Source organism: Anomaloglossus baeobatrachus, chromosome 7 (assembly GCF_048569485.1).
Source record: "Anomaloglossus baeobatrachus isolate aAnoBae1 chromosome 7, aAnoBae1.hap1, whole genome shotgun sequence".
Lineage (NCBI taxonomy): Eukaryota > Metazoa > Chordata > Amphibia > Anura > Aromobatidae > Anomaloglossus > Anomaloglossus baeobatrachus.
Genome location: NC_134359.1, coordinates 130,821,948 through 130,849,150, shown reverse-complemented (window position 1 = coordinate 130,849,150; position 27,203 = coordinate 130,821,948). Strand labels below are relative to the sequence as shown.

Genomic DNA, 27,203 nt, shown 5'->3' with positions numbered 1-27,203 from the left:
TTCGATGTTATAGCTAGTTTATTAAGTGCCCAACGTAATAAGAAATTGTGGAATTAGATTTTGTTGAAAGCAGCAACATCCATAGACTGTACAAAGTCCTCAAATGCTGTGATCTTTTCCTCAAGGACGTCTGTGCCAACCTTGTCATCTTCTACCACACACTGGATTTGTAGCTTCTTGATGCCATAACCAACCGGAACAAGCTTGGCTGTTGGGAAGAAAGTGGTGATCAGCTCTGGGATATCAAGGTTCCACTCTACCTGGATAGACATTTATCAACCCTACTCCGTTCTAGACAAGACGTTCATTCCCAGAAAAGGGGGTACTTCAGTTAAGCAAATTTTCTAGAACATACAGACATTAAGACTACCAATAAAAAGGTCCTTTGTGTTACTGCAGACCACATCCCAGCCAAAGTAAAGAAATTTTCCCAGAAACAACTTCGGAAGTGTAGCATCTTAATGCAAGGATGAAAACACCAAGATGTGTTGACCGTCTACAGAGCCTCTAGCTGGCAGCTGCATTAAGGGTATTGCGTGGCAAGTCAGAAATAAGAGCGTCATCATTACCATCAGCCGAAAGATGGTGATTTATTTATATCATCATGTATGCCACAGATTCTGCCCTGTCTTCATGTAGACTGATCAGTACTTACATGCTCCCCACACCAAGCCGTCCAAATGGATGCTTCTAACACATTCTTCTAGCTTCGCCATATCAGTTTCATCATCCCATGGTTTCACGTCAAGCAAGATGGAAGATTTAGCAATAAGTGTTGGTTCTGTAGAAAATAATATGGAACAAATTAGTTAAATATATCTGCAAAATGCTCATCTTCAATGACAAGAGGCTTGAAAACCTCACATTAGACTAGAGGCCTCAAGCCAAAGATCTCAGAAATTCACAGGTTAACTTAGATGTTGACTCTACAGATGGCTCCCATCAGAGGAACTGAGAGGAAAGGTCTGTAGAGCACATTTCTGTGCCACAGGAGGAATGCTGGAACTGCCACATGGCCACACAATTCCAGACCAGTATCTGTGGACAAAGCTTAAATCCGCAGAATTCACTACATGAAGGCAGAGGTAAGCACAGGAGTTATCGGTATATATCCTGGTCACAACTAAAGGCGTTACCTAACATAAAAGTACCATCACCAAGCTGTGAAGCCAGTATTATGCCAGTAATTTTGGCACACTTAACACATTAGGAGCTGGATAACCGCTTTGATTCACGCAGGCCTATCAAGATAAGAAATAGCTGAACGCGTTTTACGAAGTCCGGACTACCTACTTTTGGATTTCTTTGATTCGTACTGTGCCAGGCGCTCCTCTCTGATCCGCTTGGCGTCTTCGTTTTCCTGTAAAGAAGTCGCAACAGTCAGAAGTAGAACCCAGCACCATCAGGGCATAGCCACAAGGGAAGACTGGTAAACTCAGAAAGAACGTGTGCATCATGTATCAGCCGAAAGATGGTGATAAAGTTCATCATCACGTTACCAGTCACATGCAGCAACACAAGCCATAGTAGTTATTCATAGGGGACGATCTATTGTGCAATTATGTGCGCAGTTTAGCCCGATTTTTCACGGCTTTTGCACCTTTCAAGAACAAAAGCTCTAATAGTGTCAGGATCTTAAGTTAGTTTAGCTTTGTGTAAATCCTTTTTTTGCCATTTTGGTTGTGGCTCCAATTATCCAGCAGAATTCATCATAATTCTTAAAGTTTCAAAAAGTTATGTGCAATTGTATTTCAGTACCCTACAGTGGAAAAAAAAATGTATAATATTTCCTTCCCTTGCAATTGAAGACTACAGTGGCACGTTCACAAGGAATCTGTCACCAGGTTTTCCCCCAGTATAAAATAAAGGCAACCTCTTTACAGTAGTAGAAATACCAGCAAATACAGAAACAGGAAATTATAAGCCGTTCCTATGACGCCTCTCAATATAAAGATAAGTATCAGCAATAATAGAGGGGATAATACACAAGTTTTAATTATACTTTCTATAAAACGTTGCATAGTGCTGCAACCATAAAAACATTGTGCAAACAAAAGAAAACACTATTCATGTCCGAAAGGACCACAACAAAAAGGGTGTTGGAACCCCCACACAATTAGGAGATGGTAACAGTCGGTGAAATATCCAATTTATCAGACGAATACCAAAAAGGTTCAACACCACATCAGTACCCAAGGTTCATGGTCACTGAGGTAAACTGCTTTGATCCGGGTGCAAGGTACAAAGAATGCAATCTGGTCTACTGTTTACATTGAAATTGGGTGTGTTCCAGTGGGAACCAAACCTCACATAATATAATCTCATATATGGAGTTGGTGATAGGCATAACCATATATGTTAGCCCAATAGTGCCAACCATTACCCGGAGGGAAACAAACCAAGTTCACAATGGTGTCTCCTGGATTTAAGTTAAATGGGTATGGCTATGACGGTAACATATGTATGAATGTTGCCTGATTAATACATCCGGACCATCGGATCTGCCTCCTCCTAGGTTCCTCCTGCAGTGGGAGGCGGACCTGGACCTCACCCTTTCTGCCGCTCAGAGAAACAAGGTGTTGTCCCTTGCTCATAAAGCATCCATTAGTTCAAAACTCCAGGAAGCCAACTATAAATGCATTTCTCGGTGGTATAGGGTCCCAACAAAATTACACAGGATGTTCCCAACAGTGGACCCGGGGTGTTGGAGATGTGGTACAGGGGAGGGAGACTTCCTACACATTTTCTGGGAATGCCCTGGGCTACAGCAGTTTTGGGGGGGGGGGGGAGGGGGGGTACGGAGAGTGATCGAGCACGTGACTGGACATACGCAGACTCTGGGCCCGGAACTTTTCCTGCTCCAACTATCAGAATCCTCTGTCCGTGCGTACAAAGGGTCTCCGTTAAGCTTCCTGGTGATGGCTGCTAGGACGTGTATTCCTCTGAGGTGGAGATCCCCCTCCCCGCCGACGTTATCGTTGTGGGCGGATAGGGTGAACGAACTGTTATACATGGAGGACTTGACAGCGTCTATCCACGACAAACACGAGGCATTTCACAAGACTTGGTTCCCATGGATCGAGTTTAAATATTCTACTGACTACGGCACATGGATTCCCCCAGATTGAGGGGGGCCCCATGGATGTCGTGGAAAGGAAAGGAGGTGCTCTGAGAGGGTGGATCCCTGCTATGTGTTTGTTCGTGTCCCGGTGTTTTTCCCCTTCCCTCCCCCTATCCCCTTATGTACCCCCCCCTCCCCCGCTCATATCTCGCTAAACCTTTTTTGTCTTACTACTTTTATTATTTTTTTTCTCTCTTCTTCTTCTTCTTCTTCTTCTCTTTCCCTCTTAATTCATCCCGATATTCCCATACTATAAAATCTTTGGTAAACATGGAGGGGTCAAAATGTTGAAAATTTTCATGCGTCACAGTTAGCCGGTTATACATTGTCAAGCAATGGTTGTGAAATGTATTGTAATTGATTCTGATTGGAATGATTCCATGTTTATGGTTAAATAAAGAATTTAAAAAAAAGAAGGGAATTTTGTTACTTACCGTAAATTCCTTTTCTTCTAGCTCCTATTGGGAGACCCAGACGATTGGGTGTATAGCTACTGCCTCCGGAGGCCACACAAAGCATTACACTAAAAAGTGTAAGGCCCCTCCCCTTCTGGCTATACACCCCCAGTGGGATCACTGGCTCACCAGTTTTAGTGCAAAAGCAAGAAGGAGGAAAGCCAATAACTGGTTTAAACAAATTCACTCCGAGTAACATCGGAGAACTGAAAAACCGTTCAACATGAACAACATGTGTACCCGAAAAACAACCAAAAATCCCGAAGGACAACAGGGCGGGTGCTGGGTCTCCCAATAGGAGCTAGAAGAAAAGGAATTTACGGTAAGTAACAAAATTCCCTTCTTCGGCGCTCCATTGGGAGACCCAGACGATTGGGACGTCCAAAAGCTGTCCCTGGGTGGGTAAAGAAAAAGAGAATTTTGTTTACTTACCGTAAATTCTTTTTCTTATAGTTCCGACATGGGAGACCCAGACCATGGGTGTATAGCTAGCGACCTCCGGAGGACACACAAAGCACTACACTCAAACGTGTAGCTCCTCCCTCCGGGCTATATACACCCCCTGGATGACAATCTACCCAGTTCAGTGCAAAAGCTGAAGGAGGACATCCACCCATAAGTAGAGATAGAGTAAAACTCGGCAAAACCAGAACTCTGTCTACTAACAACAGCCGTGAAGCACACGGAACAAAAAAACTGCCAACAGGCAACAGGGAGGGAGCTGGGTCTCCCATGTCGGAACTATAAGAAAAAGAATTTACGGTAAGTAAACAAAATTCTCTTTTTCTTTATCGTTCCTTTATGGGAGACCCAGACCATGGGACGTTCCAAAGCAGTCCATGGGTGGGAAATAAACTAAACGGAGAAGTAGGCAAAACCTAACTTCACAAATGGGCGACAGCCGCCTGAAGGATGCGTCTGCCCAAGCTCGCATCTGCCGAAGCATGAGCATGCACTTGGTAGTGCTTAGAAAAAGTGTGCAGACTGGACCAAGTGGCAGCCTGACACACCTGCTGAGCCGTAGCCTGGTGCCTGAAAGCCCAGGAGGCACCGACAGCTCTGGTCGAGTGCGCTTTAATCCCCGACGGGGGAGGCACCTGAGAAGATTGGTAGGCATCGGCGATAGCCGACCTAACCCAACGAGCCAAGGTCGGTTTAGACGCCGAGAGGCCCTTGCGCTGACCCGTGGTTAGCACAAAAAGTGAGGTGCACCACCGAAAAACGGCGGTGCGAGACACAGATTCGGAGCGCCCGCACCAAATCCAAGGTGTGCAACGCCTTCTCAAAGCGATGCACAGGGGCCGGACAAAAAGAGGGCAATGAAATGTCCTGGTTAAGGTGGAAGGAAGACACCACCTTAGGGAGAAAATCCGGAGTCGGACGAAGAACCACCTTGTCTTGGTGAAACACCAAAAAGGGGGATTCCGAAGAAAGCGCAGCCAAATCAGAAACTCTCCTGAGAGAAGTTATGGCTACTAGAAAGACAACTTTCTGTGAAAGTCTAGACAAAGGAACCTCCCTGAGAGGCTCAAAAGGGGGTTTCTGTAAGGCCGTGAGGACCAAATTAAGGTCCCAGGGATCCAAGGGTCGTCGGTAAGGAGGAATGATGTGAGATGCGCCCTGCATGAAGGTGCGCACCTGAGCCAGTCGGGCGATACGCCGCTGGAACAATACCGACAAAGCCGACACCTGTCCCTTAAGTGAATTGAGGGACAGACCCAACTGTAGACCCGACTGTAGAAAAGACAGGATGGTCGGCAAGGCGAACGGCCAAGGAGCATGGCCGGAAGAGCGACACCAGGACAGGAAAATTCTCCAAGTCCTGTGGTAAATCTTAGCCGAGGAAGACTTCCGAGCCTGAGTCATGGTGGAGATGACCTCAGAGGGAATGCCTGAAGCCGTCAGGATCCAGGACTCAAGAGCCACGCCGTCAATCTGAGAGCCGCAGAATTCTGGCGGAAGAACGGACCTTGAGAGAGAAGGTCTGGGCGGTCCGGGAGATGCCACGGCATCCCTACGGACAGGCGGAGCAGGTCTGGGTACCAGGCTCGCCTGGGCCAGTCCGGAGCAATGAGTATGACTCGACGGCCCTCCATTCGGATCTTGCGCAGAACCCTGGGCAAGAGCGCTAGAGGGGGAAACACATAGGCCAGACTGAACTGAGACCAATCCTGAACCAGTGCGTCTGCTGCGAAGGCTTGAGGATCGTGGGAGCGAGCCACGTAAACCGGAACCTTGTTGTTGTGCCGGGAAGCCATTAGATCTACTTCCGGAGTGCCCCACTTGCGGCAGATTGATCTGAACACTGACGGATGCAGGGCCCACTCGCCGCCGTCCACGGTTTGACGGCTGAGATAATCGGCCTCCCAGTTTTCCACGCCTGGGATGTGGACTGCGGATATGGTGGACTTTGAGTCCTCCGTCCACTGGAGGATTCGTTGAACCTCCAACATCGCCAGACGGCTGTGAGTTCCGCCCTGGTGATTGATGTAGGCAACCGCTGTCGCGTTGTCCGACTGAACCCGAATGTGCTTGCCCGCCAATAGGTGGTGAAAGTCTAGGAGAGCTAGAAACACAGCTCTGATCTCCAGCACATTGATCGGGAGGGCTGATTCGGACGGAGTCCAAGTGCCCTGTGCTCGGTGATGGAGAAACACCGCTCCCCAGCCGGAGAGACTGGCATCCGTGGTGAGGATCACCCAGGACGGAGTCAGGAAGGACCGTCCCTGTGAAAGGGAGAGGGGCTGAAGCCACCACTGAAGGGAGTTCCTGGCCTGTGATGACAGAGCCACCAGCCTGTCCAAAGAAGAGATCCGCTTGTCCCAACAGCGGAGAATGTCCAGCTGCAAGGGACGCAGATGGAACTGGGCAAAGGGAACCGCTTCCATGGACGCCACCATCTGACCCAGCACCTGCATGAGGTGTCTGATGGAATGACGGCGGTGCCTCAGCAGAGAGCGCACCGCCAGACGAAGGGACTGCTGTTTGACTAAGGGCAACTTGACAAGTGCCGGCAGAGTCTCGAATTGCATCCCGAGGTACAAAAGTACCTGGGTCGGGGTCAGAGTCGACTTGGGGAGGTTGACAAGCCACCGAATTGGACTAGAGTGGCGAGAGTGAGCGAGACACTCCGCTGACAGTCTACACTGGATGAGGCCTTGACTAGAAGGTCGTCCAGGTAAGGAATCACTGCCAACCCCTGGAGGTGCAGGACCGCAACCACTGCTGCCATGACCTTGGTGAACACTCGGGGGGCCGTGGCTAAGCCAAAGGGAAGAGCCACGAACTGGAAATGTTCCTCTCCGATCGCAAAGCGTAGCCAGCGCTGGTGTGAAACCGCAATAGGCACATGCAGATAGGCATCTCTGATGTCGATGGATGCCAGAAAATCTCCCTGGGTCATTGAGGCAATGACCGATCTTAGAGATTCCATGCGAAAGTGCCGCACCTGAACATGCTTGTTGAGAAGCTTGAGATCCAGGATGGGCCGGGAGGACCCGTCCTTTTTGGGAACTAGAAAGAGGTTTGAGTAGAAACCTCTGAACCGTTCCCGGGCGGGGACCGGAACAATTACACCGTTGGTCTGCAGGGATGCCACGGCCTGAGAGAAGGCGGCGGCTTTGGAGCAGGGGGGGGTGGACAGAAAAAATCTGTTTGGCGGGCTGGAGGAAAAAGGTATCCTGTAGCCGTGGGTGATGATATCCCGCACCCACTGATCGGAGACGTGTTGCAACCACACGTCGCCAAAGTGGGAGAGCCTGCCCCCGACCAAGGACGTTGCTGGCGCGGCCAGATAGTCACGAGGAGGCTGCCTTGGTGGCAGCGGCTCCTCCGGTCTTTTGAGGACGCGGCTTTGCGCGCCAGTTGGATTTACGATCCTTGGCGGTAGTGGACGAGACTGTGGGCTTAGAGGATGACCAGTTAGAGGAACGAAAGGAACGAAACCTCGATTGGTTCCTGCCCTGGGTAGGTTTCTTGGCTTTAGCTTGTGGCAAGGAAGTACTCTTCCCGCCAGTAGCTTCCTTAATTATGTCATCCAGCTGTTCCCCAAACAGCCGTGACCCAGTAAAAGGGAGACTCGCAAGGTACTTCTTAGAGGAAGCGTCCGCTTTCCACTCTCAAAGCCACAAGATCCTGCGGATCGCGAGGGAGTTAGCGGAGGCCACTGCCGTGCGGTGAGAAGCCTCCAGGACGGCAGCCATGGCGTAGGATGCAAAAGCCGAAGCTCGGGAAGTTAAGGCATCCATCTCAGGAATAGAGTCCCTGGAGAGGGAATGAATCTCCGCCAGAGAGGCAGAGACAGCCTTAAGAGCCCACACCGCCGCAAAAGATGGAGAGAAGGAGGCTCCTGCCGCCTCAAATACAGACTTGGCCAGAAGGTCAACCTGGCGGTCAGTGGGATCCTTAAGAGAAGTGCCGTCGGCCACCGCAACTACTGTGCGGGCCGAGATTCTGGACACTGGAGGGTCTACCTTTGGGGACTGGGCCCAGTCCTTAACCACCTCCGGTGGAAACGGGAAACGGTCATCTGAACTACGTTTCGGAAAACGTTTGTCAGGACAGGCCCTAGGCTTGTTAACAGTGGTCTGAAAGCTGGAGTGGTTAAAAAACATACTCCTAGGTTTCTTAGGAGAGGTAAACTGGTGTACCTCTACCAGAGAGGGTTGATCCTCTGACTCCTGTGGGTTGAGGTTCAGTACGGAGTTAATGGACGCAATCAAGTCACTAACGTCCGCATCGCCCTCAGACAAGTCAATGGGGTACATAGAGGCAGAGTCTGAGCCCACAGTAAGTGAATCATCCTCGCCCCGCACCTCGGCTTGTGAATCAGAGCCGTGGGACGAGGAAGGAGAAGGGTCCGTGCGTCTCCGTTTAGGGGGACGGGGTCCTAGGACATGCTCTGAGGGCTCTGCAGAGCTCGGAGCCGCAGAGACACCCTGAGAGGGAGGCTGATGCATAGACAGCAGCGTCTGGGACAGCTGCCCCATGGAATCGGCAAACGACTTGGAAAGAGCCTGTGAAAAGGATGCTATCCAAGCCGGGGGTTCAGCCACCGGGACCGAAGCAGCCAGAGGGACCCCTGAGGAGGCTCCAGGCTGAGACAACCATATTAGCACAGTTATCACAATGTGGGTACGTGCTAGGCTCTGGCAGAATTAGCTTGCAAGCAGTGCATATAGCATACATGTTTGCAGCCTTGCTCCTAGTGACAGACATGCTGCTGTGGAGGAAGCTCTGCAGCCAAAACACACTCCTGTAGAAAGCCTGAGTGTATAAAAATCCACAACCATAGGTTGTGGCTTACCAGCCCTGTTCTCTGTGTGTCCTCCGGATTTCACCGCTCCCCTGTAAAGTGACAGCTTTCCAAAAAGTATGCAGCAGTAGCATCCAGCGCTTCTCAGTGTTATAAAAACGCTGAGAAAATGGCGCTGGGAGAAGGAGGGGGGGCGTGTATAAGCCCAGGAGCGGGAAAAACAGAGGGCACAGAGATACAGGGGGGTAGACAGGGGAGGGGACATCTCCTTAGAGAGGAGTGCCCTCCCCTCTGCTGGCCGGGCGGTGGGCGGCGCTGTATGCAAAACATACAGAAGAAGCCAAAAACGAAACTAGGCCCAAACTGAAGCCGGGGCCTAGATTTTAAAGTGCGGCCGACGAGCAGGCACCGTCGGCGCGGTTCTCATGGGAAATTCCCAGAACCGGCCGAAATTAACAGTAACGCTAAAGCACATACTGCCCCCATAATAAAAGCACCCGGGAGCCCTGAAAAAACGTCTCAATACTTAGCTTTGAGACGCAGGGCCATGTCCCTGAGTGGGGGTTAACGCTCCTTCCAGCAGGGACCAGACAGGGCTGTGGATGGAGCCGGCCTCCTGCAAGCAGAGAGGACCGTGATGGCTCCCACTTCAAACAGAGCCTCGACAGAGGATGCGAAGGAGCACGGCATGTGAAGGCTCCAGCCTTATTAAGATCAACCTTAACAGCACCCCGCAGAGTGGAGCGTGAAGGGACATGCCGGGAGTCCAGACTGGACCCGCTTTTCTTCCAAATCTTTAAAAAATTAAAATAAAATTGAAAAAAAATATGAGGAAATAAAAGTGTGTGTATCCTCCTGAAACACAAAGCGTTGAACTGGGTAGATTGTCATCCAGGGGGTGTATATAGCCCGGAGGGAGGAGCTACACGTTTGAGTGTAGTGCTTTGTGTGTCCTCCGGAGGTCGCTAGCTATACACCCATGGTCTGGGTCTCCCATAAAGGAACGATAAAGAAATACCTCATGTTAGAGCTGCGAAGACAGCCCTCCCCTACGGGGAGGCGACTGCCGCCTGCAGGACTCTTCTACCTAGGCTGGCGTCCGCCGAAGCATAGGTATGCACCTGATAATGTTTGGTGAAAGTGTGCAGACTCGACCAGGTAGCTGCCTGGCACACCTGTTGAGCCGTAGCCTGGTGTCGTAATGCCCAGGAAGCACCCACGGCTCTGGTTGAGTGGGCCTTTAGCCCTGAAGGAACCGGAAGCCCAGCAGAACGGTAGGCTTCAAGAATTGGTTCTTTGATCCATCGAGCCAGGGTGGCTTTGGAAGCCTGCGACCCTTTGCGCTTACCAGCGACAAGGACAAAGAGTGCATCGGCGCGGCGCAGGGGCGCCGTGCGGGAAATGTAGATTCTGAGTGCTCTCACCAGATCTAACAAATGTAAATCCTTCTCATACCGATGAACTGCATGAGGACAAAAAGAAGGCAAAGAGATATCCTGATTAAGATGAAAAGAGGATACCACCTTCGGGAGAAACTCCTGAATGGGGCGCAGCACTACCTTGTCCTGGTGGAAGACCAGGAAAGGAGCCTTGGATGACAGCGCTGCTAGCTCAGACACTCTCCGAAGAGATGTGATCGCTACCAGAAAAGCCACTTTCTGTGATAGTCTAGAAAGTGAAACCTCCCTCAGAGGCTCGAAGGGCGGCTTCTGGAGGGCAACTAGTACCCTGTTCAGATCCCATGGATCTAACGGCCGCTTGTACGGGGGTACGATATGACAGACCCCCTGCAGGAACGTGCGCACCTTAGGAAGTCGTGCTAGACGCTTCTGAAAAAAGACGGATAGCGCCGAGACTTGCCCTTTAAGGGAGCCGAGCGACAAACCTTTTTCTAACCCAGATTGCAGGAAAGAAAGAAAGGTAGGCAATGCAAATGGCCAGGGAGACATTCCCTGAGCAGAGCACCAGGATAAGAATATCCTCCACGTTCTGTGGTAGATCTTAGCGGACGTGGGCTTCCTAGCCTGTCTCATGGTGGCCACGACCCCTTGGGATAATCCTGAAGACGCTAGGATCCAGGACTCAATGGCCACACAGTCAGGTTCAGGGCCGCAGAATTCCGATGGAAAAACGGCCCTTGGGACAGTAAGTCTGGTCGGTCTGGCAGTGCCCACGGTTGGCCGACCGTGAGGTGCCACAGATCCGGATACCACGCCCTCCTTGGCCAGTCTGGGGCGACGAGTATGACGCGGCTGCATTCGGATCTGATCTTGCGTAGCACTCTGGGCAGGAGTGCCAGAGGTGGAAACACATAAGGGAGCCGGAACTGCGACCAATCTTGCACTAGGGCGTCTGCCGCCAGAGCTCTGTGATCGCGAGACCGTGCCATGAAGGTTGGGACCTTGTTGTTGTGCCGGGACGCCATTAGGTCGACGTCCGGCCTTCCCCAGCGGCGACAGATTTCCTGAAACACGTCCGGGTGAAGGGACCATTCCCCTGCGTCCATGCCCTGGCGACTGAGAAAGTCTGCTTCCCAGTTTTCTACGCCTGGGATGTGAACTGCGGATATGGTGGAGGCCGTGGCTTCCACCCACATCAGAATCCGCCGGACTTCCTGGAAGGCTTGCCGACTGCGTGTCCCCCCTTGGTGGTTGATGTATGCCACCGCTGTGGAGTTGTCCGACTGAATTCGGATCTGCCTTCCTTCCAGCCACTGCTGGAAGGCTAGTAGGGCAAGATACACTGCTCTGATTTCCAGAACATTGATCTGAAGGGTGGACTCCTGCTGCGTCCACGTACCCTGAGCCCTGTGGTGGAGAAAAACTGCTCCCCACCCTGACAGACTCGCGTCTATCGTGACCACCGCCCAGGACGGTGGTAGGAAGGATCTTCCCTGTGATAATGAGGTGGGAAGAAGCCACCACTGCAGAGAGTCTTTGGCCGTCTGGGAAAGGGAGACTTTCCTGTCCAGGGATGTTGACTTCCCGTCCCATTGGCGGAGAATGTCCCATTGAAGTGGGCGCAGATGAAACTGCGCAAACGGAACCGCCTCCATTGCCGCCACCATCTTCCCGAGGAAGTGCATGAGGCGTCTTAAGGAGTGCGACTGACTTTGAAGGAGAGCCTGCACCCCAGTCTGTAGTGACCTCTGCTTGTCCAGCGGAAGCTTCACTATCGCTGAGAGTATGAAACTCCATGCCAAGATACGTTAGTGATTGGGTCGGTGACAGATTTGACTTTGAGAAGTTGATGATCCACCCGAAAGTCTGGAGAGTGTCCAGTGCAACATTCAGGCTGAGTTGGCATGCCTCTTGAGAGGGTGCCTTGACAAGTAGATCGTCCAAGTAAGGGATCACAGAGTGTCCCTGAGAGTGCAAGACTGCTACCACTGCCGCCATGACCTTGGTGAATACCCGTGGGGCTGTCGCCAGACCAAATGGCAGAGCTACGAACTGAAGATGGTCGTCTCCTATCCCGAAGCGTAGAAAGCGTTGGTGCTCTGTAGCAATCGGCACGTGGAGATAAGCATCTTTGATGTCTATTGATGCTAGGAAATCTCCTTGAGACATTGAGGCAATGACTGAGCGGAGGGATTCCATCCGGAACCGCCTGGCGTTCACATGCTTGTTGAGCAGTTTTAGGTCTAGAACAGGACGGAATGAGCCGTCCTTTTTTGGCACCACAAAGAGATTGGAGTAAAAACCTTGTCCTTGTTCCCGAAGAGGAACAGGGACCACCACTCCTTCTGCTCTTAGAGAATTCACCGCCTGCAGAAGGGCATCTGCTCGGTCGGGATGTGGGGAAGTTCTGAAGAACCGAGGCGGAGGACGAGAACTGAACTCTATCCTGTACCCGTGAGACAAAATGTCTGTTACCCACCGGTCTTTGACCTGTGGCAGCCAAATGTCGCAAAAGCGGGAGAGCCTGCCACCGACCGAGGATGCGGAGGGAGGCGGCCGAAAGTCATGAGGCAGCCGCCTTGGAAGCGGTACCTCCGGTTGCTTTCTTGGGGCGTGAGTGAGCCCGCCAGGAATCAGAGCTCCTTTGCTCTTTCTGAGTCCCTTTGGACGAGGAGAATTGGGGCTTGCCCGAGCCTCGAAAGGACCGAAACTTTGACTGCCACTTCCTCTGTTGAGGTTTGCTTGATCTGGGCTGGGGTAAGGAAGAGTCCTTACCTTTGGACTGTTTAATGATTTCCGCCAATTGCTCACCAAACAGTCTGTCTCCAGATAATGGCAAGCTGGTTAAACATTTTTTAGAAGCAGAATCTGCTTTCCATTCTTTTAACCACAAGGCTCTGCGCAAAACTACAGAGTTGGCGGATGCCATTGAGGTACGGCTCGTAGAGTCCAGTACCGCATTGATAGCGTAGGTCGCAAACGCAGTCATTTGCGTAGTTAAGGACGCCACTTGCGGCACTGCTGGACGTATGAAAGAGTCCACCTGTGCCAGACCAGCTGAAATAGCTTGGAGCGCCCACACGGCCGCGAATGCTGGAGCAAACGACGCGCCAATAGCTTCATAGACAGATTTCAACCAGAGGTCCATCTGTCTGTCATTGGCATCTTTAAGTGAAGCCCCATCCTCCACTGCAACTATGGATCTAGCTGCAAGCCTGGATATAGGAGGGTCCACTTTTGGACACTGGGTCCAGCGTTTAACCACGTCAGGGGGAAAGGGATAACGTGTATCCTTAAGACGTTTGGAAAAACGCTTGTCCGGATAAGCATGGTGTTTCTGGATTGATTCTCTGAAGTCAGAGTGGTCCAGAAAAGTACTCAATTTACGCTTGGGATACAGGAAATGGAATTTCTCCTGCTGGGCAGCTGCCTCCTCTGCTGAAGGGGCTGGGGGAGAAATATCCAACAGCCTATTGATGGCCGCTATAAGGTCATTTACCATGGCGTCACCATCTGGCGTATCCAAATTGAGTGCGGTGTCAGGACTAGACTCCTGATCACCCACCTCTGTCTCATCATATAGAGACCCTTCTCGCTGAGACCCTGACCCGCGTGATGACGTGGAGGGTCTCTCCCAGCGAGCTCGCTTAGGCGGCCTGGGACTGTCATCGGAGTCAGAGCCCTCAGCCTGTGATGCCTGGGACCCCCTTGAAGTACGGATTAGATCCAACTGAGGGGGACCGGGGAACATAGACACAGCAGTGTCCATGGTCTGAGCAACTGGCCTGGACTGCAAGGTCTCCAGGATTTTTGTCATAGTCACAGACATTTTATCAGCAAAGACTGCAAATTCTGTCCCCGTCACCGGGGCAGGGTTCACAGGCGTCTCTGCCTGGGCTACCACCACAATAGGCTCTGGCTGACGAAGTGCCACTGGGACTGAACATTGCACACAATGAGAGTCGTTGGAGCCTGCTGGTAGATTAGCCCCACATGCTGTACAAGCAGTGTATACAGCCCGTGCCTTGGCACCCTTGCGTTTTGTGGATGACATGTTGTTGTCTCCTCAGAGCAATATAGGGTATACAGCCAAGAAGCGACCGTACAGTGCAGTATATATATATATATATCTGGTACAGGAAAAAGTACACCAATACAACACTGTGGCACTAGTGGGGCCAGCACTAATGTGCTGCTTACCGCCCGCTAAACGCAGGTGTGTGGTCGCCAGAAATCCCTAGTCTGGGTCTCCCAGAGCCTGTGTCCGTCCTCCAGCCAGACTGCATGCAGGAATGGCTGCCGGCGTCCTGTGGAGGGGGGGGCGGGCCCTGGGCGTGCTCAGACCAAAAGCGGGAAACCTGCGTCCCACTGTGCCTAGTGAGAGGGCTGGAGCATGTAAATAAGGCTCCAGCCCTCGGCGCTGACGATTGCACAGCGTCTGTCCCATTCCCTGATTGACAGGGAGGGGGCGGGAACGAAGCGGAGCTAGGCCGCAAAAGCCGGGGACTAAATTTATAAGCGCCGCCGCCGTAAAAGCGCGGTCGGCGCTAAGTCCCCGGCGCACTACAAGTCCCAGCCGCGCCGCCGCTCCGAGAGTGGCCGGCGCGGTAGTTCCCAGCACATGAAGTCACACAGCTAAGCTGCTGTGACTCAAACCCTAGCGTGCAGCGTTACTGTCCCCGGCGCACTAACACACCCAGCAAGTCTGGCGTGTGTGTGCCTGTCTGTACGGGGACACAGAGTACCTGAAAGTTGCAGGGCCTTGTCCCTGAACGGTACCCCGGCTCCTTATCCAGCAGGTTCAATGGGTCTGTGGACGGAGCCCGGCCTCAGGGCTTGGAGGCCAGTAAGATCCCACTTCCTCAGAGCCCCTCAGGGGGATGGGGAAGGAAAACAGCATGTGGGCTCCAGCCTCTGTACCCGCAATGGGTACCTCAACCTTACAAACCACAAGTGGGGTAAGAAGGGAGCATGCTGGGGGCCCTATATGGGCCCTCTTTTCTTCCATCCGACATAGTCAGCAGCTACTGCTGACTAAACAGTGGAGCTATGCGTGGATGTCTGACCTCCTTCGCACAAAGCAGAAAACTGGTGAGCCAGTGATCCCACTGGGGGTGTATAGCCAGAAGGGGAGGGGCCTTACACTTTTTAGTGTAATGCTTTGTGTGGCCTCCGGAGGCAGTAGCTATACACCCAATCGTCTGGGTCTCCCAATGGAGCGCCGAAGAAAAATACATTCGGACCAATAAATCTCACAATGTGCAGTTATACACTTGATATAAAGTGTTGTCTCACCCATATGTAGGTCCGGGTCAGTTGCTGGAGGGGGTCATCAATGTTGATCAGTCGGGTAGCTGTCCACAACTAGGCATGAGCTCTCTCCCTGACAAGAACTAGATAGTTCCTCAACACCCCATTAACTCCAGCCCTTACAAGGACAGTAGCAAGCTGACCCTAAATAGAATGGCCCTAAAAGGTAGTCACCAAGAAGCCTCCCGACGCGTTTCCTCCGCCAGGATTCATCAGGGGAGATGCTTTGGGTGAATGTTTTTATGGTTGCAGCACTACGCAACTTTTTATAGAAAGTATAATTAAAAGTTATGTATTATCCGCTCTTTACAGTAGTCTAGCAAACTGTATATAAACCCAACCATCTCTGCATATCAGAAAAATATATGTTATCCTCTCATACATGTAAGCCCCCATATTGCTCGTGCACAGGCAATACTGTAATGACCACGTGCTGGAGAATACAAAAGCAGCAGCAATGACTTGGACGGAAGACTGGCATATTACAGAGCGAAGTACATCTGTGCAGGAGTAAGACTGGGGTGCAGCGTGGATAATGGAGGACCCTTCAACCACATGAAGCAGGACACAGATGGCGATTATGGGAAGAGGAGGCTCCAAACAAAACCAGCAATGCCCATCAGACTGGACTCTGAAATATGAGGTGGGATTATAAAAGCAATTTTTGGATTATGCAGAGGGGCGCCATCTTGCTGTAATGGGGTGGCCTTAGTTTATACTGTGCATACAAGTTTGATCTCTATGAGGGACGTGATCAGTAGTAGTGAAACACTGCCCTTAAATATTTGATTAAATAAAAACAAAAACGCAACTGCTCAATCAGAGTTACAAATTTCCCCAACAATGTAAGGCTACTTTCACACATCCGGTTTGAGCAGTGCAGCTCAATCCGGCTGTGAAACCTATGCAACGGATGCGGCGAAAACACCGCATCCTTTGCATAAGTTTTTACATGCTGCCCGTCCGTTTTTTCCGGTTGCGGCACGCTACTGAGCATGCGCAGTGGAAGAATTTGCATGCGGCGGCAGGATGCGGTTTTTGCTGCATCCGGCGTCCATAGGCATGCATTGAAAAATGCGCCGCAGCGGCCGGATGCGGTTCTTTTGCCGGAGCAAAAAACGTGCCAGGGAACGTTCCATCCGGCTGCCGCATCTGCTAAATCTGCCGCATGCGGCAAAAACCGGACTGGACGCAAGCCCATGCGGCACAAATGCAAGTCAATGCTGGAAAAAATGAAACCGGCGGCAAAAAAAAACGGTTTCGTTTTTTCAGCAGAGCGCCGGATTGTGCCGCACTGCTACAGCCGGATGTGTGAAAGTAGCCTTCGAGACAAAGCGGACTTTAAATTGCACCTACACAATCGCTAGATTTGGAGGTATCAATATTTACTTTATACACACAAACTAATGAACATTATTGGATCAATCTGATGATTTCACTGAAAGATTACATTTACTACTGGCAGCAATTGGGAATGTTGTGAAGGAGACACTATGAACGGCATTTACCTCTTCTTCGTCTGAACCAAATAAATCAATGTCGTCATCATCGTCGTCGTCTTTAGCGTTCTTTGCAGCACTGTCTGTTGTGTCTTCAATATTCACTGGGCCATATTTTCCCAAGGGTTTCTTCACACCGGGAAGGCTAAAGAGAAAGATTCACCCACTGACTTACATTGCAGAGCAAATCCTTACACCTGGACACTACAGTTTACACATGAACTACATTAGGGAGATTCCATTGCTGCCTTAAAGATCTCTCCACATCAGAGACCCCCTGGAGTCTGCTGACAAACAGGCCTGCACCCTGGCAGCAGTGGGGTACTTCCCATAAACAATGTAAAAAACAATGTATATACATTACTGCGGTGTTCTCAGAGCTGTGGCGGTCCAGCAACTTCATACCTACAACTCCCATCATGGCATGGCACAGGCAGGAGAGGAGTTGTGGTATTGTAACAGCTGGACAGCCAAGTGAATGCAGTATAGCTATATACAGTGTAGGAGATCAGTCTGCTATACTAGAACATACTTTTGCCGTATCCCAACATATGGGTCTGACAGAGGCCAAAGGGGGAGATTTTGATCAGTCAGACCATTATAGACAGGCTTAATGTGCAGATCAGGAGCATTCCCTGGTATTAGAGATCAGCGAATCAGGCAAAATTAAAATTCACCTCCTCTCCATGAATGTAATGTCTCTTGAGCTCAGGGGTGTCTCCAGACCGTAGGGCATAATAAATGCTAGACGTAAAATAAATCCCTTATACACACACCTCTGGCCCCTCTGCCACCCACCGCTGCCCGTCCAGTGCTCGCGACATCCTCTAATCCCCCACCACTCACTGGAATCTCTAGGCCTCAGCCGGGACGTTCAGCCTTCATTATCCCCGAGAGGGTAGCAGAGGGGCTGGAGAGGTGAATTTCTTTTTTCTCTTTTTACCACCATTTTGTTGAATCCACACAAGCCAATTACAATAAATTGCACATATTGGCAATTTTTTCCCCATAATGTGCCTAGCAACTAAGAACGGTAGTTACCTGCCTATTGTGCCCAGAGCGGATCTATGTTGTCAGAGCAGTTACAGACCACTCCTGAAAGGCAGCGACTTCTACTGATAGAACAGCGGCTTGTCCTCTGTCATCAATGAGGCATGACTGCTGGAGTCACGCTGATCTACAGCTGGCCCCTGGCTGTCTAAAGGCCCAGTCACACTAAACAACTTACCAGCAATCCCAACGATACAACCTGATAGGGATCGCTGGTAAGTTGCTAGGAGGTCGCTGGTGAGATGTCACACTAAGCGACGCTCCAGCGATCCCACCAGCAACCTGACCTGGCAGGGATCGCTGGAGCGTCGCTACACGTGGAAGCATGCTGCGCTTGGTAACCAAGGTAAATATCGGGTAACCAACCTTGGTTACCAGCGCACACGCTTAGCACTGGCTCCCTGCACACCTAGCCACAGTACACATCGGGTAATTACCCGATGTGTACTCTGCTACGTGTGCAGGCAGCCGACTTCTGCGGACGCTGTTAACCACGGTAAACATCGGGTAACCAAGGAGCCCTTCCCTTGGTTACCCGATATTTACCTTCGTTATCAGCGTCCGCCGCTCTCACACTGCCGGCTCGCTGTTCCCTGCACTCCTAGCCACAGTACACATCGGGTTAATTACCCGATGTGTACTCCGGCTACGTGTGCAGAGAGCCGGCACTGGCAGCGTGAGAGCGGCGGACGCTGGTAACGAAGGTAAATATTGGGTAACCAAGGAAAGGGCTTCTTGGTTACTCGATGTTTACCGTGGTTAACAGCGTCCGCAGAAGCCGGCTGCCTGCACATTCAGTTGTTGCTCTGTCGCTGTCACACACAGCGATGTGTGCTTCACAGCGGGAGAGCAACAACTAAAAAATGGTCCAGGACATTCAGCAACAACCAGCGACCTCACAGCAGGGGCCAGGTTGTTGCTGGATGTCACACTAACATCGCTAGCAAGTTGTGACTCAGCAGCGATGTTGCTTAGTGTGACGGTACCTTAACTGTAGAGAGCCGGCAATCAGCATGACTCCAGCAGTCCACACCCCAACAGAGGGGGAAGAAGAAAAACTGGTCTATTGAAGTAGAGCAGCTGAATCACCGGCAGGAGCGGTCTGACCAGTCTGTGCCAGAGATCAGCTCCAGGCACCACAGGCAGGTAGTCCGGAACTACTTGCCTTTGTGTTTATGCACATCAGAAAAAAAATAAAATATAAATAGTTATGACATCCTTTTTAAAACAGCTTTCATCAAGGCAGCATGGTATGAAATATTGTTCCCATAGGACGACAGGTAACCATTGCGGGTCAAGTCAGAAAGAACATGTGCATCACATATCAGCCGAAAGATGGTGATTTGGTTCATTCATCATTACTAGACCGCGGTCACAGCTTTATGGAATACATGGAGCTCCAGATGAGAGCACCAGGGTGACATGTCCAACATTACAACAACTTACCTGCCTTTTTGCTTTTCATAAGATTTGATGTGGTTGTACCAACGAAGTGCATGGAATAGATCCGCAGGGGGAGCGCCAGCCAGAGCATCAAAGACCGCTACGTCAGCCTGGGAGGGCACGTACCTAGAGGACAACATGGGATATGATTAGCCAACGAGATCGAATCTACACAGAACAGCCAGACCGATCCGCCAACGAGAGCGCGTCTACACAGAACAGCCAGACCGATCCGCCAACGAGAGCGCGTCTACACAGAACAGCCAGACCGATCCGCCAACGAGAGCGCGTCTACACAGAACAGCCAGACCGATCCGCCAACGAGAGCGCGTCTACACAGAACAGCCAGACCGATCCGCCAACGAGAGCGCGTCTACACAGAACAGCCAGACCGATCCGCCAACGAGAGCGCGTCTACACAGAACAGCCAGACCGATCCGCCAACGAGAGCGCGTCTACACAGAACAGCCAGACCGATCCGCCAACGAGAGCGCGTCTACACAGAACAGCCAGACCGATCCGCCAACGAGAGCGCGTCTACACAGAACAGCCAGACCGATCCGCCAACGAGAGCGCGTCTACACAGAACAGCCAGACCGATCCGCCAACGAGAGCGCGTCTACACAGAACAGCCAGACCGATCCGCCAACGAGAGCGCGTCTACACAGAACAGACAGATCAGCCAACGAAAGCGCATCTACACAACAGACAGACCGATCCGCCAACGAAAGCGCATCTACACAACAGACAGACCGATCCGCCAACAAAAGCGCATCTACACAGAACAGACCGAACCGCCAACGAGAGCGCATCTACACAGAACAGACCGAACCGCCAACGAGAGCGCAGCTACACAGAACAGACCGAACCGCCAACGAGAGCGCAGCTACACAGAACAGACCGAACCGCCAACGAGAGCGCAGCTACACAGAACAGACCGAACCGCCAACGAGAGCGCAGCTACACAGAACAGACCGAACCGCCAACGAGAGCGCATCTACACAGAACAGACCGAACCGCCAACGAGAGCGCATCTACACAGAACAGACCGAACCGCCAACGAGAGCGCATCTACACAGAACAGACCGAACCGCCAACGAGAGCGCATCTACACAGAACAGACCGAACCGCCAACGAGAGCGCATCTACACAGAACAGACCGAACCGCCAACGAGAGCGCATCTACACAGAACAGACCGAACCGCCAACGAGAGCGCATCTACACAGAACAGCCGGAGAAGTCTTCAGCCTTTAATCAGAGCAAGCATAGGCGGAATAAGGGGGTAATGAATATTTAGAGTATTGGCAGCTTCTCTGATCATAGAGAACGTTACACGGCCACTGATACAGGGGGACATGAGGTATTACTGGCTGGTGACAGTATAATGACCCCTGCCCTCCAGAAGGGAGCAGCGGCTGCAGTCAGGCTAGGCCTGCCACACACCATATGTGCCCGAGCTGTGGCGGGCAGGGATCTGAGTCAGGCAGGGCCTGCAGCGGCTAATATTCCCATACATTACTCATAGAAACACAAAGCTGCACCGCTGTGGAATGTAGATCTGCCAGGAGGAGCACAGGGAGGCAGCATTACTGGCAGGGAACATCTGCCGCACAGCATAGCATAGCATAGCACAGCACAGCAGCCGGCGGCAGGACGTGTCCCTGGCCTGATCCCCGCACACCGCCCGCCAGAGCCGCTCCATGCAGCAGCCTGTACGGATACACCCATCAGGCACTGACCCCTCGATGTAGCTCTTGTCCGCCAGGAACTCGTTGAGAACCTTCAGGCCGGCGGCGGACTTGAGATCTCCGAAACCCATGGCTGCTGCAGACTGGAGGCGTGCGAAAGAGGGAAGCGGGCCCGGCGCCCCGCCTTTTATAGCTATGCATGAACACGTGACCCAGGGGGCGGGGCAGAGACAGGCCTCGGAGCAGGAAATAACTGGGCCCTAATACCGGAGTCTTCCTACGTAACACAAAACCTCGCTCTGTGTTATAAACTACCGGAGAAAATCCGGTCAGCAGCGTAGAGCGATCATGTTCGGCTCTTACCCGTAGATCGGTGACGCGCTGCATTACCGGAAGTTGTTGTAGCACTCTCCGGAAATCGCCGAATGTTTACCACAATTTCCGAGTGTCTCCGGAGATTGCCGAGTCAGCCATATTGACCGGGGTCAGGTAGACTCCGCTGTGGGCTGTAAGGCCAAATAACTGCAGACCCCCAAAGGGCAGAGAGAGGGGTGAGTGAGGGGCGCGGGGGACATGCGGGCCCGGTGTGGCTGCGGCGGGTGCAGGGGGCGCCGGGGGCGGAGAGGCCGGGGTCACTGCCGTGTCCTTGACAGCTCTGCCTGCTGGAGACTGCGCCGAGGAAGCATTACTGGTGCCATCACATCACACTGCCCGGCAGCTGTGCCCTCATAGTGCCATCACACTGCCCAGGAGCTGTGCCCTCATAGTGCCATCACACTGCCCAGGAGCTCTGCCCTCATAGTGCCATCACATCACAGTGCCCGGGAGCTGTGCCCTCATAGTGCCATCACACTGCCCAGGAGCTGTGCCCTCATAGTGCCATCACACTGCCCAGGAGCTCTGCCCTCATAGTGCCATCACATCACAGTGCCCGGGAGCTGTGCCCTCATAGTGCCATCACACTGCCCAGGAGCTGTGCCCTCATAGTGCCATCACACTGCCCAGGAGCTGCGCCCTCATAGTGCCATCACACTGCCCAGGAGCTGTGCCCTCATAGTGCCATCACACTGCCCAGGAGCTGTGCCCTCATAGTGCCATCACACTGCCCAGGAGCTGTGCCCTCATAGTGCCATCACATCACAGTGCCCGGGAGCTGTGCCCTCATAGTGCCATCACACTGCCCAGGAGCTGTGCCCTCATAGTGCCATCACACTGCCCAGGAGCTGTGCCCTCATAGTGCCATCACACTGCCCAGGAGCTGTGCCCTCATAGTGCCATCACACTGCCCAGGAGCTGTGCCCTCATAGTGCCATCACACTGCCCAGGAGCTGTGCCCTCATAGTGCCATCACACTGCCCAGGAGCTGTGCCCTCATAGTGCCATCACACTGCCCAGGAGCTGCGCCCTCATAGTGCCATCACACTGCCCAGGAGCTGCACCCTCATAGTGCCATCACACTGCCCAGGAGCTGCGCCCTCATAGTGCCATCACACTGCCCAGGAGCTGTGCCCTCATAGTGCCATCACACTGCCCAGGAGCTGTGCCCTCATAGTGCCATCACACTGCCCAGGAGCTGTGCCCTCATAGTGCCATCACACTGCCCAGGAGCTGTGCCCTCATAGTGCCATCACACTGCCCAGGAGCTGCGCCCTCATAGTGCCATCACACTGCCCAGGAGCTGTGCCCTCATAGTGCCATCACACTGCCCAGGAGCTGTGCCCTCATAGTGCCATCACAATGCCCAGGAGCTGTGCCCTCATAGTGCCATCACACTGCCCGGGAGCTGTGCCCTCATAGTGCCATCACACTGCCCGGGAGCTGTGCCCTCATAGTGCCATCACACTGCCCAGGAGCTGTGCCCTCATAGTGCCATCACACTGCCCGGGAGCTGTGCCCTCATAGTGCCATCACACTGCCCAGGAGCTGTGCCCTCATAGTGCCATCACACTGCCCGGGAGCTGTGCCCTCATAGTGCCATCACACTGCCCAGGAGCTGTGCCCTCATAGTGCCATCACACTGCCCAGGAGCTGTGCGTGATAGCTGTTCCCTCATAGTGCCTAGGAGCTGTGCAGTCACTGTGCCCTCATAGTGCCTAGGAGCTGTGCGTGATAGCTGTGCCCTCATAGTGTCTAGGAGCTGCAGAACAGGTGCCATTACAGTGCCCATGAGCTGTGCTATCACAATGCCCAGGAGCTGGACCATCACAGTGCCCTCATAGTGCCCTCATAGTGCCATCACAGTGCCCAGGAGCTGGACCATCACAGTGCCCTCATAGTGCCCTCATAGTGCCATCACAGTGCCCAGGAGCTGGACCATCACAGTACCCAGAGGTTGTACCATCAGAGTGCCTGGTAGCTGCAGAACTGGTGTCCTCACAGTGCCCGGGGGCTGTGCCATCATAGTGCTCAGGAGCAGCAGTACCGTTGCTCTCAGTGTAAAGTCCAGGTTTTATGACCACGATTTTATCAAAGCATTTAGTTTTGCTAAAAAAAACCCTCAAATCATTAGAGCACCGCTCCAGTGTTTTTTTTTTTTTTAATTGCCCCTTTGCAGTGGTGCATTAAGACCCCGGCCCTCTGTCTGATATTCTCCTGCTGCCATCTTCCATCACCATCACTCCGGTCAGTGTTCTCCAGGTTGTGACCTGCAATAGATGCAATGTTCCATTGAGCGCGCTAGAGGTCACAACTCAATATAAGTCTATGAGAGCCGTTCTGGCCTTCATAGAAATCCATTGAGCACTTGTAATGAGAGAAGAGCGCACCTGACCTGTAAAGTTTGGGGTTCATACTGATAAAAAATAGTCTGTGTCGGAGTTCGGGGGCTGCTCTCGCACATGCTCAGAAGCCTAAGTGGGAGACATGACCGACAGGTGCTGGAGCACAGCAGAGCCCAGTGTAACCCAGCGCTCCCCTCCAGCAGCCGTCAGGGGGAGGACTGCAGAAGATGGCTCAGAAAATATAACAGCATGGACCTTCTAATGGAGATTACGCCATGTTTCTATAGATCTTGCTTTGTCTTTTCAGCACCATGCTGCTTCTCCCCGCTGTACGCAGAGCTCTGACAAATGCCTCCATAAACAATGGTGAGTATCTGCAAGTGATGCTGGTATACAGGAGGATCTATTACAGAAAATGCTGGAAAAGAGAGCCGTGCTGTTACTGACCGATTGGCTTTGTCTACTTGTTTTTATATCATTATTGGTAACAGATTTTCTTTGTCGCTCCATTGGGAGACCCAGACAATTGGGTGTATAGGCTATGCCTCCGGAGGCCGCACAAAGTATTACACTAAAAGTGTAACGCCCCTCCCCTTCTGCCTATACATCCCACGGGCTCCTCAGTTTTTTGCTTTGTGCGAAGGAGGCAGACATGCACAGCACAGCTCCACAGATTAGTCAGCAGCAGCTGCTGACTATGTCGGATGGAAGAAAAGTGGGCCCATATAGGGCCCCCAGCATGCTCCCTTCTCACCCCACTCTTGTCGGCGGTGTTGTTAAGGTTGAGGTATCCATTGCGGGTACCATTGCGGGTACGGAGGCTGGAGCCCACATGCTGTTTTTCCTTCCCCATCCCCCTTAGGGCTCTGGGTGAAGTGGGATCCTATCGGTCTCCAGGCACTGAGACCGTGCTTCATCCACAACTCCTGCGGAGCCTGCTGGATAGGAGCCGGGTATCGTTCAGGGACATGGCCCTGCTACTTGGAGGTACTCTGTGTCCCCGTGGGGACCGCGCACAGCAACACTCCAGCATTGCTGGGTGTGCTAGTGCACCGGGGACCGCGGCGCTGACCGGGTTAAGTGTGCCATTACACACTCAGCGTCGCTGAGTGTGTTTGTGTTTGGGGACGACCGCGCTGACCGCCGCTGCCATGTTTAACACTGAGGCGCGGCTGGGACTTGTAGTGCGCCGGGGACTTCCGCGCGGCCGCGCTTTTACGGCAGCCGCGTTTATTACTCGAGTCCCCGGCTTTTGCGGCCTAGTCTCTTTTCCTCCCACCCCCAGCCCTGACAGGCAGGGGAAGGGCGGGACGCTGTTCGGGATGAGCAGCAATGAGGGCTGGAGCATGCTTTGCATACTCCACCCTCCTCCCTGTGCACAGTGGGGCTCCAGTTCCCGCACTTTCTGGGTCACGCCCACGGCTCCCTCCTCTCCTCAGGACGCCGGCAGCCATTCCTGTCAGCTCCTCGGACGCTGCAGAGGGGGACAAATTCTGGGAGACCCAGGCAGGGATTCTGGTGGCCTCACAACCGCTTTAAGCGGGTGGTAAGCAGCACCTGTGGTGCTAGCCCCATTGTGCAGAAGTGTAATTATAAATTATATGTTTATTTACACTGTATGGTGCACAGTTGATTTCTGGCTATATACCCTATTGTGTGCTCAGGGAAGACAATAGCATGGCGCCCACAAAACGCAGGGGTGCCAAAACACAGGCTTACTATGCTGCCTGCGCCGCATGTACGACGCCGCTACCGGCAGGTCCCACTGACCCTCACTGTGTGCACTGCTCGGCCCCTGCTGCACTTACTCAGCCGGAGCCTCTGCTAGGGGGGGCCCAGGGGGAACCACCTGCTAACACTATCCAGGTGACAGGGACGGAGTTTGCAGTCTTTACGGATAAACTCTCTGAGACTATGGCTAAGATACTAGAAGCCTTGCAGTCCAGACCGGTATCTCAGCACAGGGACACTGTTGAATCATTGTTCCCTGGCCCCCCTCAGTTGGACCAACAATGTCCCCCCGGGGATTCTCATAGATACCTGGCTGAGGGCTCTGACACAGACCCCAGCCCCAGACCGACTAAGCGAGCTCGCTTGGCAATTCCCTCGACATCTTCATATTGTTCAGGGTCTCTGCGGGGGGAATCTCTGGTGGATGATGCGGAGACAGCTGATCAGGATTCTGATCCTGAGGCCGCTCTCAACCTTGATACTCCTGATGGTGACGCCATAGTGAACGATCTTATTGCGTCCATCAATCAAATGTTGGATATTTCTCCCTCAGCTCCTCCGGTGGAGGAGTCAGCTTCTCAGCAGGAGAAATTCCGTTTCAGGTTTCCCAAGCGTACACAGAGTATGTTTCTGGACCACTCTGATTCAGAGAGGCAGTCCAGAATCACCATGATTGTCCAGATAAGCGTTTTTCTAAGCGCCTTAAGGATTCACGTTATCCCTTTCCCCCTGACGTGGTCAAAGGTTGGACTCAGTGTCCCAAAGTGGACCCTCCAATCTCCAGACTGGCGGCTAGATCCATACTTGCAGTGGAATATGGGGCTTCACTCAAAGATGCCACTGACAGGCAGATGGAGCTCTGGTTGGAATCCATCTATGAAGCTATCGGCGCTTCTTTTGCCCCAGCATTCGCAGCCGTATGGGCGCTACAAGCTATCACAGCAGGTCAAGCGAAAATTGACGCAGCCACGCGCACGTCCGCGCCGCAGGTGGCATCCATACCACTCAGACGTCGGCATTTGCGGCTTACGCTATTAATGCTGTCCTGGACTCTGCGAGCCGTACGGCGGTTGCATCCGCCAATTCGGTGGTACTCCGCAAGGCCTTGTGGCTACGGGAATGGAAGGCAGATTCTGCTTCCAAAAAAGCGCTTAACCAGTTTGCCAATTTCTGGCGACCGATTGTTTGGCGAGCGTTTGGATGAAATCATCAAACAATCCAAGGGGAAGGATACATCCTTACCCCAGCCCAAACCGAACATACCCCAACAGAGGAGGGGGCAGTCGAGGTTTCGGTCCTTTCGGGGCGCGGGCAGGTCCCAATTCTCCTCGTCCAAAAGGCCTCAGAAAGTTCAAAGGAACTCTGATTCATGGCGGTCTAAGTCACGTCCTAAAAAGACCACCGGGGGTGCCGCTACCAAAGCGGCTTCCTCATGACTTTCGGTCTCCTCAATCCGCATCCTCTGTCGGTGGCAGGCTTTCCCGCTTTTGCGACACCTGGCTGCCATGGGTAAAAGACCGTTGGGTGAGAG

At 52.5% G+C, this 27,203-nt stretch overlaps 2 protein-coding genes and 1 non-coding gene across 3 annotated transcripts in view; 1 reads left to right on the top strand and 2 right to left on the bottom strand.

Annotated features, from left to right (window-relative positions):
- EEF1B2 (eukaryotic translation elongation factor 1 beta 2) lies at positions 1-21,391 on the bottom strand. The gene is made up of 6 exons (XM_075317709.1): positions 21,273-21,391; positions 19,536-19,658; positions 17,049-17,184; positions 1,294-1,360; positions 656-781; positions 1-208 (listed from the first exon to the last, which is right to left on the bottom strand). Exons 1-6 carry the CDS (start codon positions 21,350-21,352, stop codon positions 54-56), a joined length of 687 nt encoding a protein of 228 aa, XP_075173824.1. The 5' UTR covers positions 21,353-21,391; the 3' UTR covers positions 1-53.
- On the bottom strand, positions 19,385-19,454 carry LOC142246885 (small nucleolar RNA SNORD51). The gene has a single exon (XR_012724932.1). It is a non-coding gene; the product is annotated as a small nucleolar RNA SNORD51 (small nucleolar RNA).
- A 258-nt stretch (positions 21,392-21,649) lies between the features above and the next one.
- Positions 21,650-27,203, top strand: part of NDUFS1 (NADH:ubiquinone oxidoreductase core subunit S1) — a 92,865-nt gene continuing 87,311 nt past the window's right edge. The window contains exons 1-2 of the mRNA XM_075317708.1: positions 21,650-21,772; positions 24,249-24,307. Coding sequence (XP_075173823.1) covers positions 24,253-24,307 — 55 coding nt within the window. The 5' untranslated portion in view covers positions 21,650-21,772; positions 24,249-24,252. The remainder of the gene's footprint in view (positions 21,773-24,248; positions 24,308-27,203) is intronic.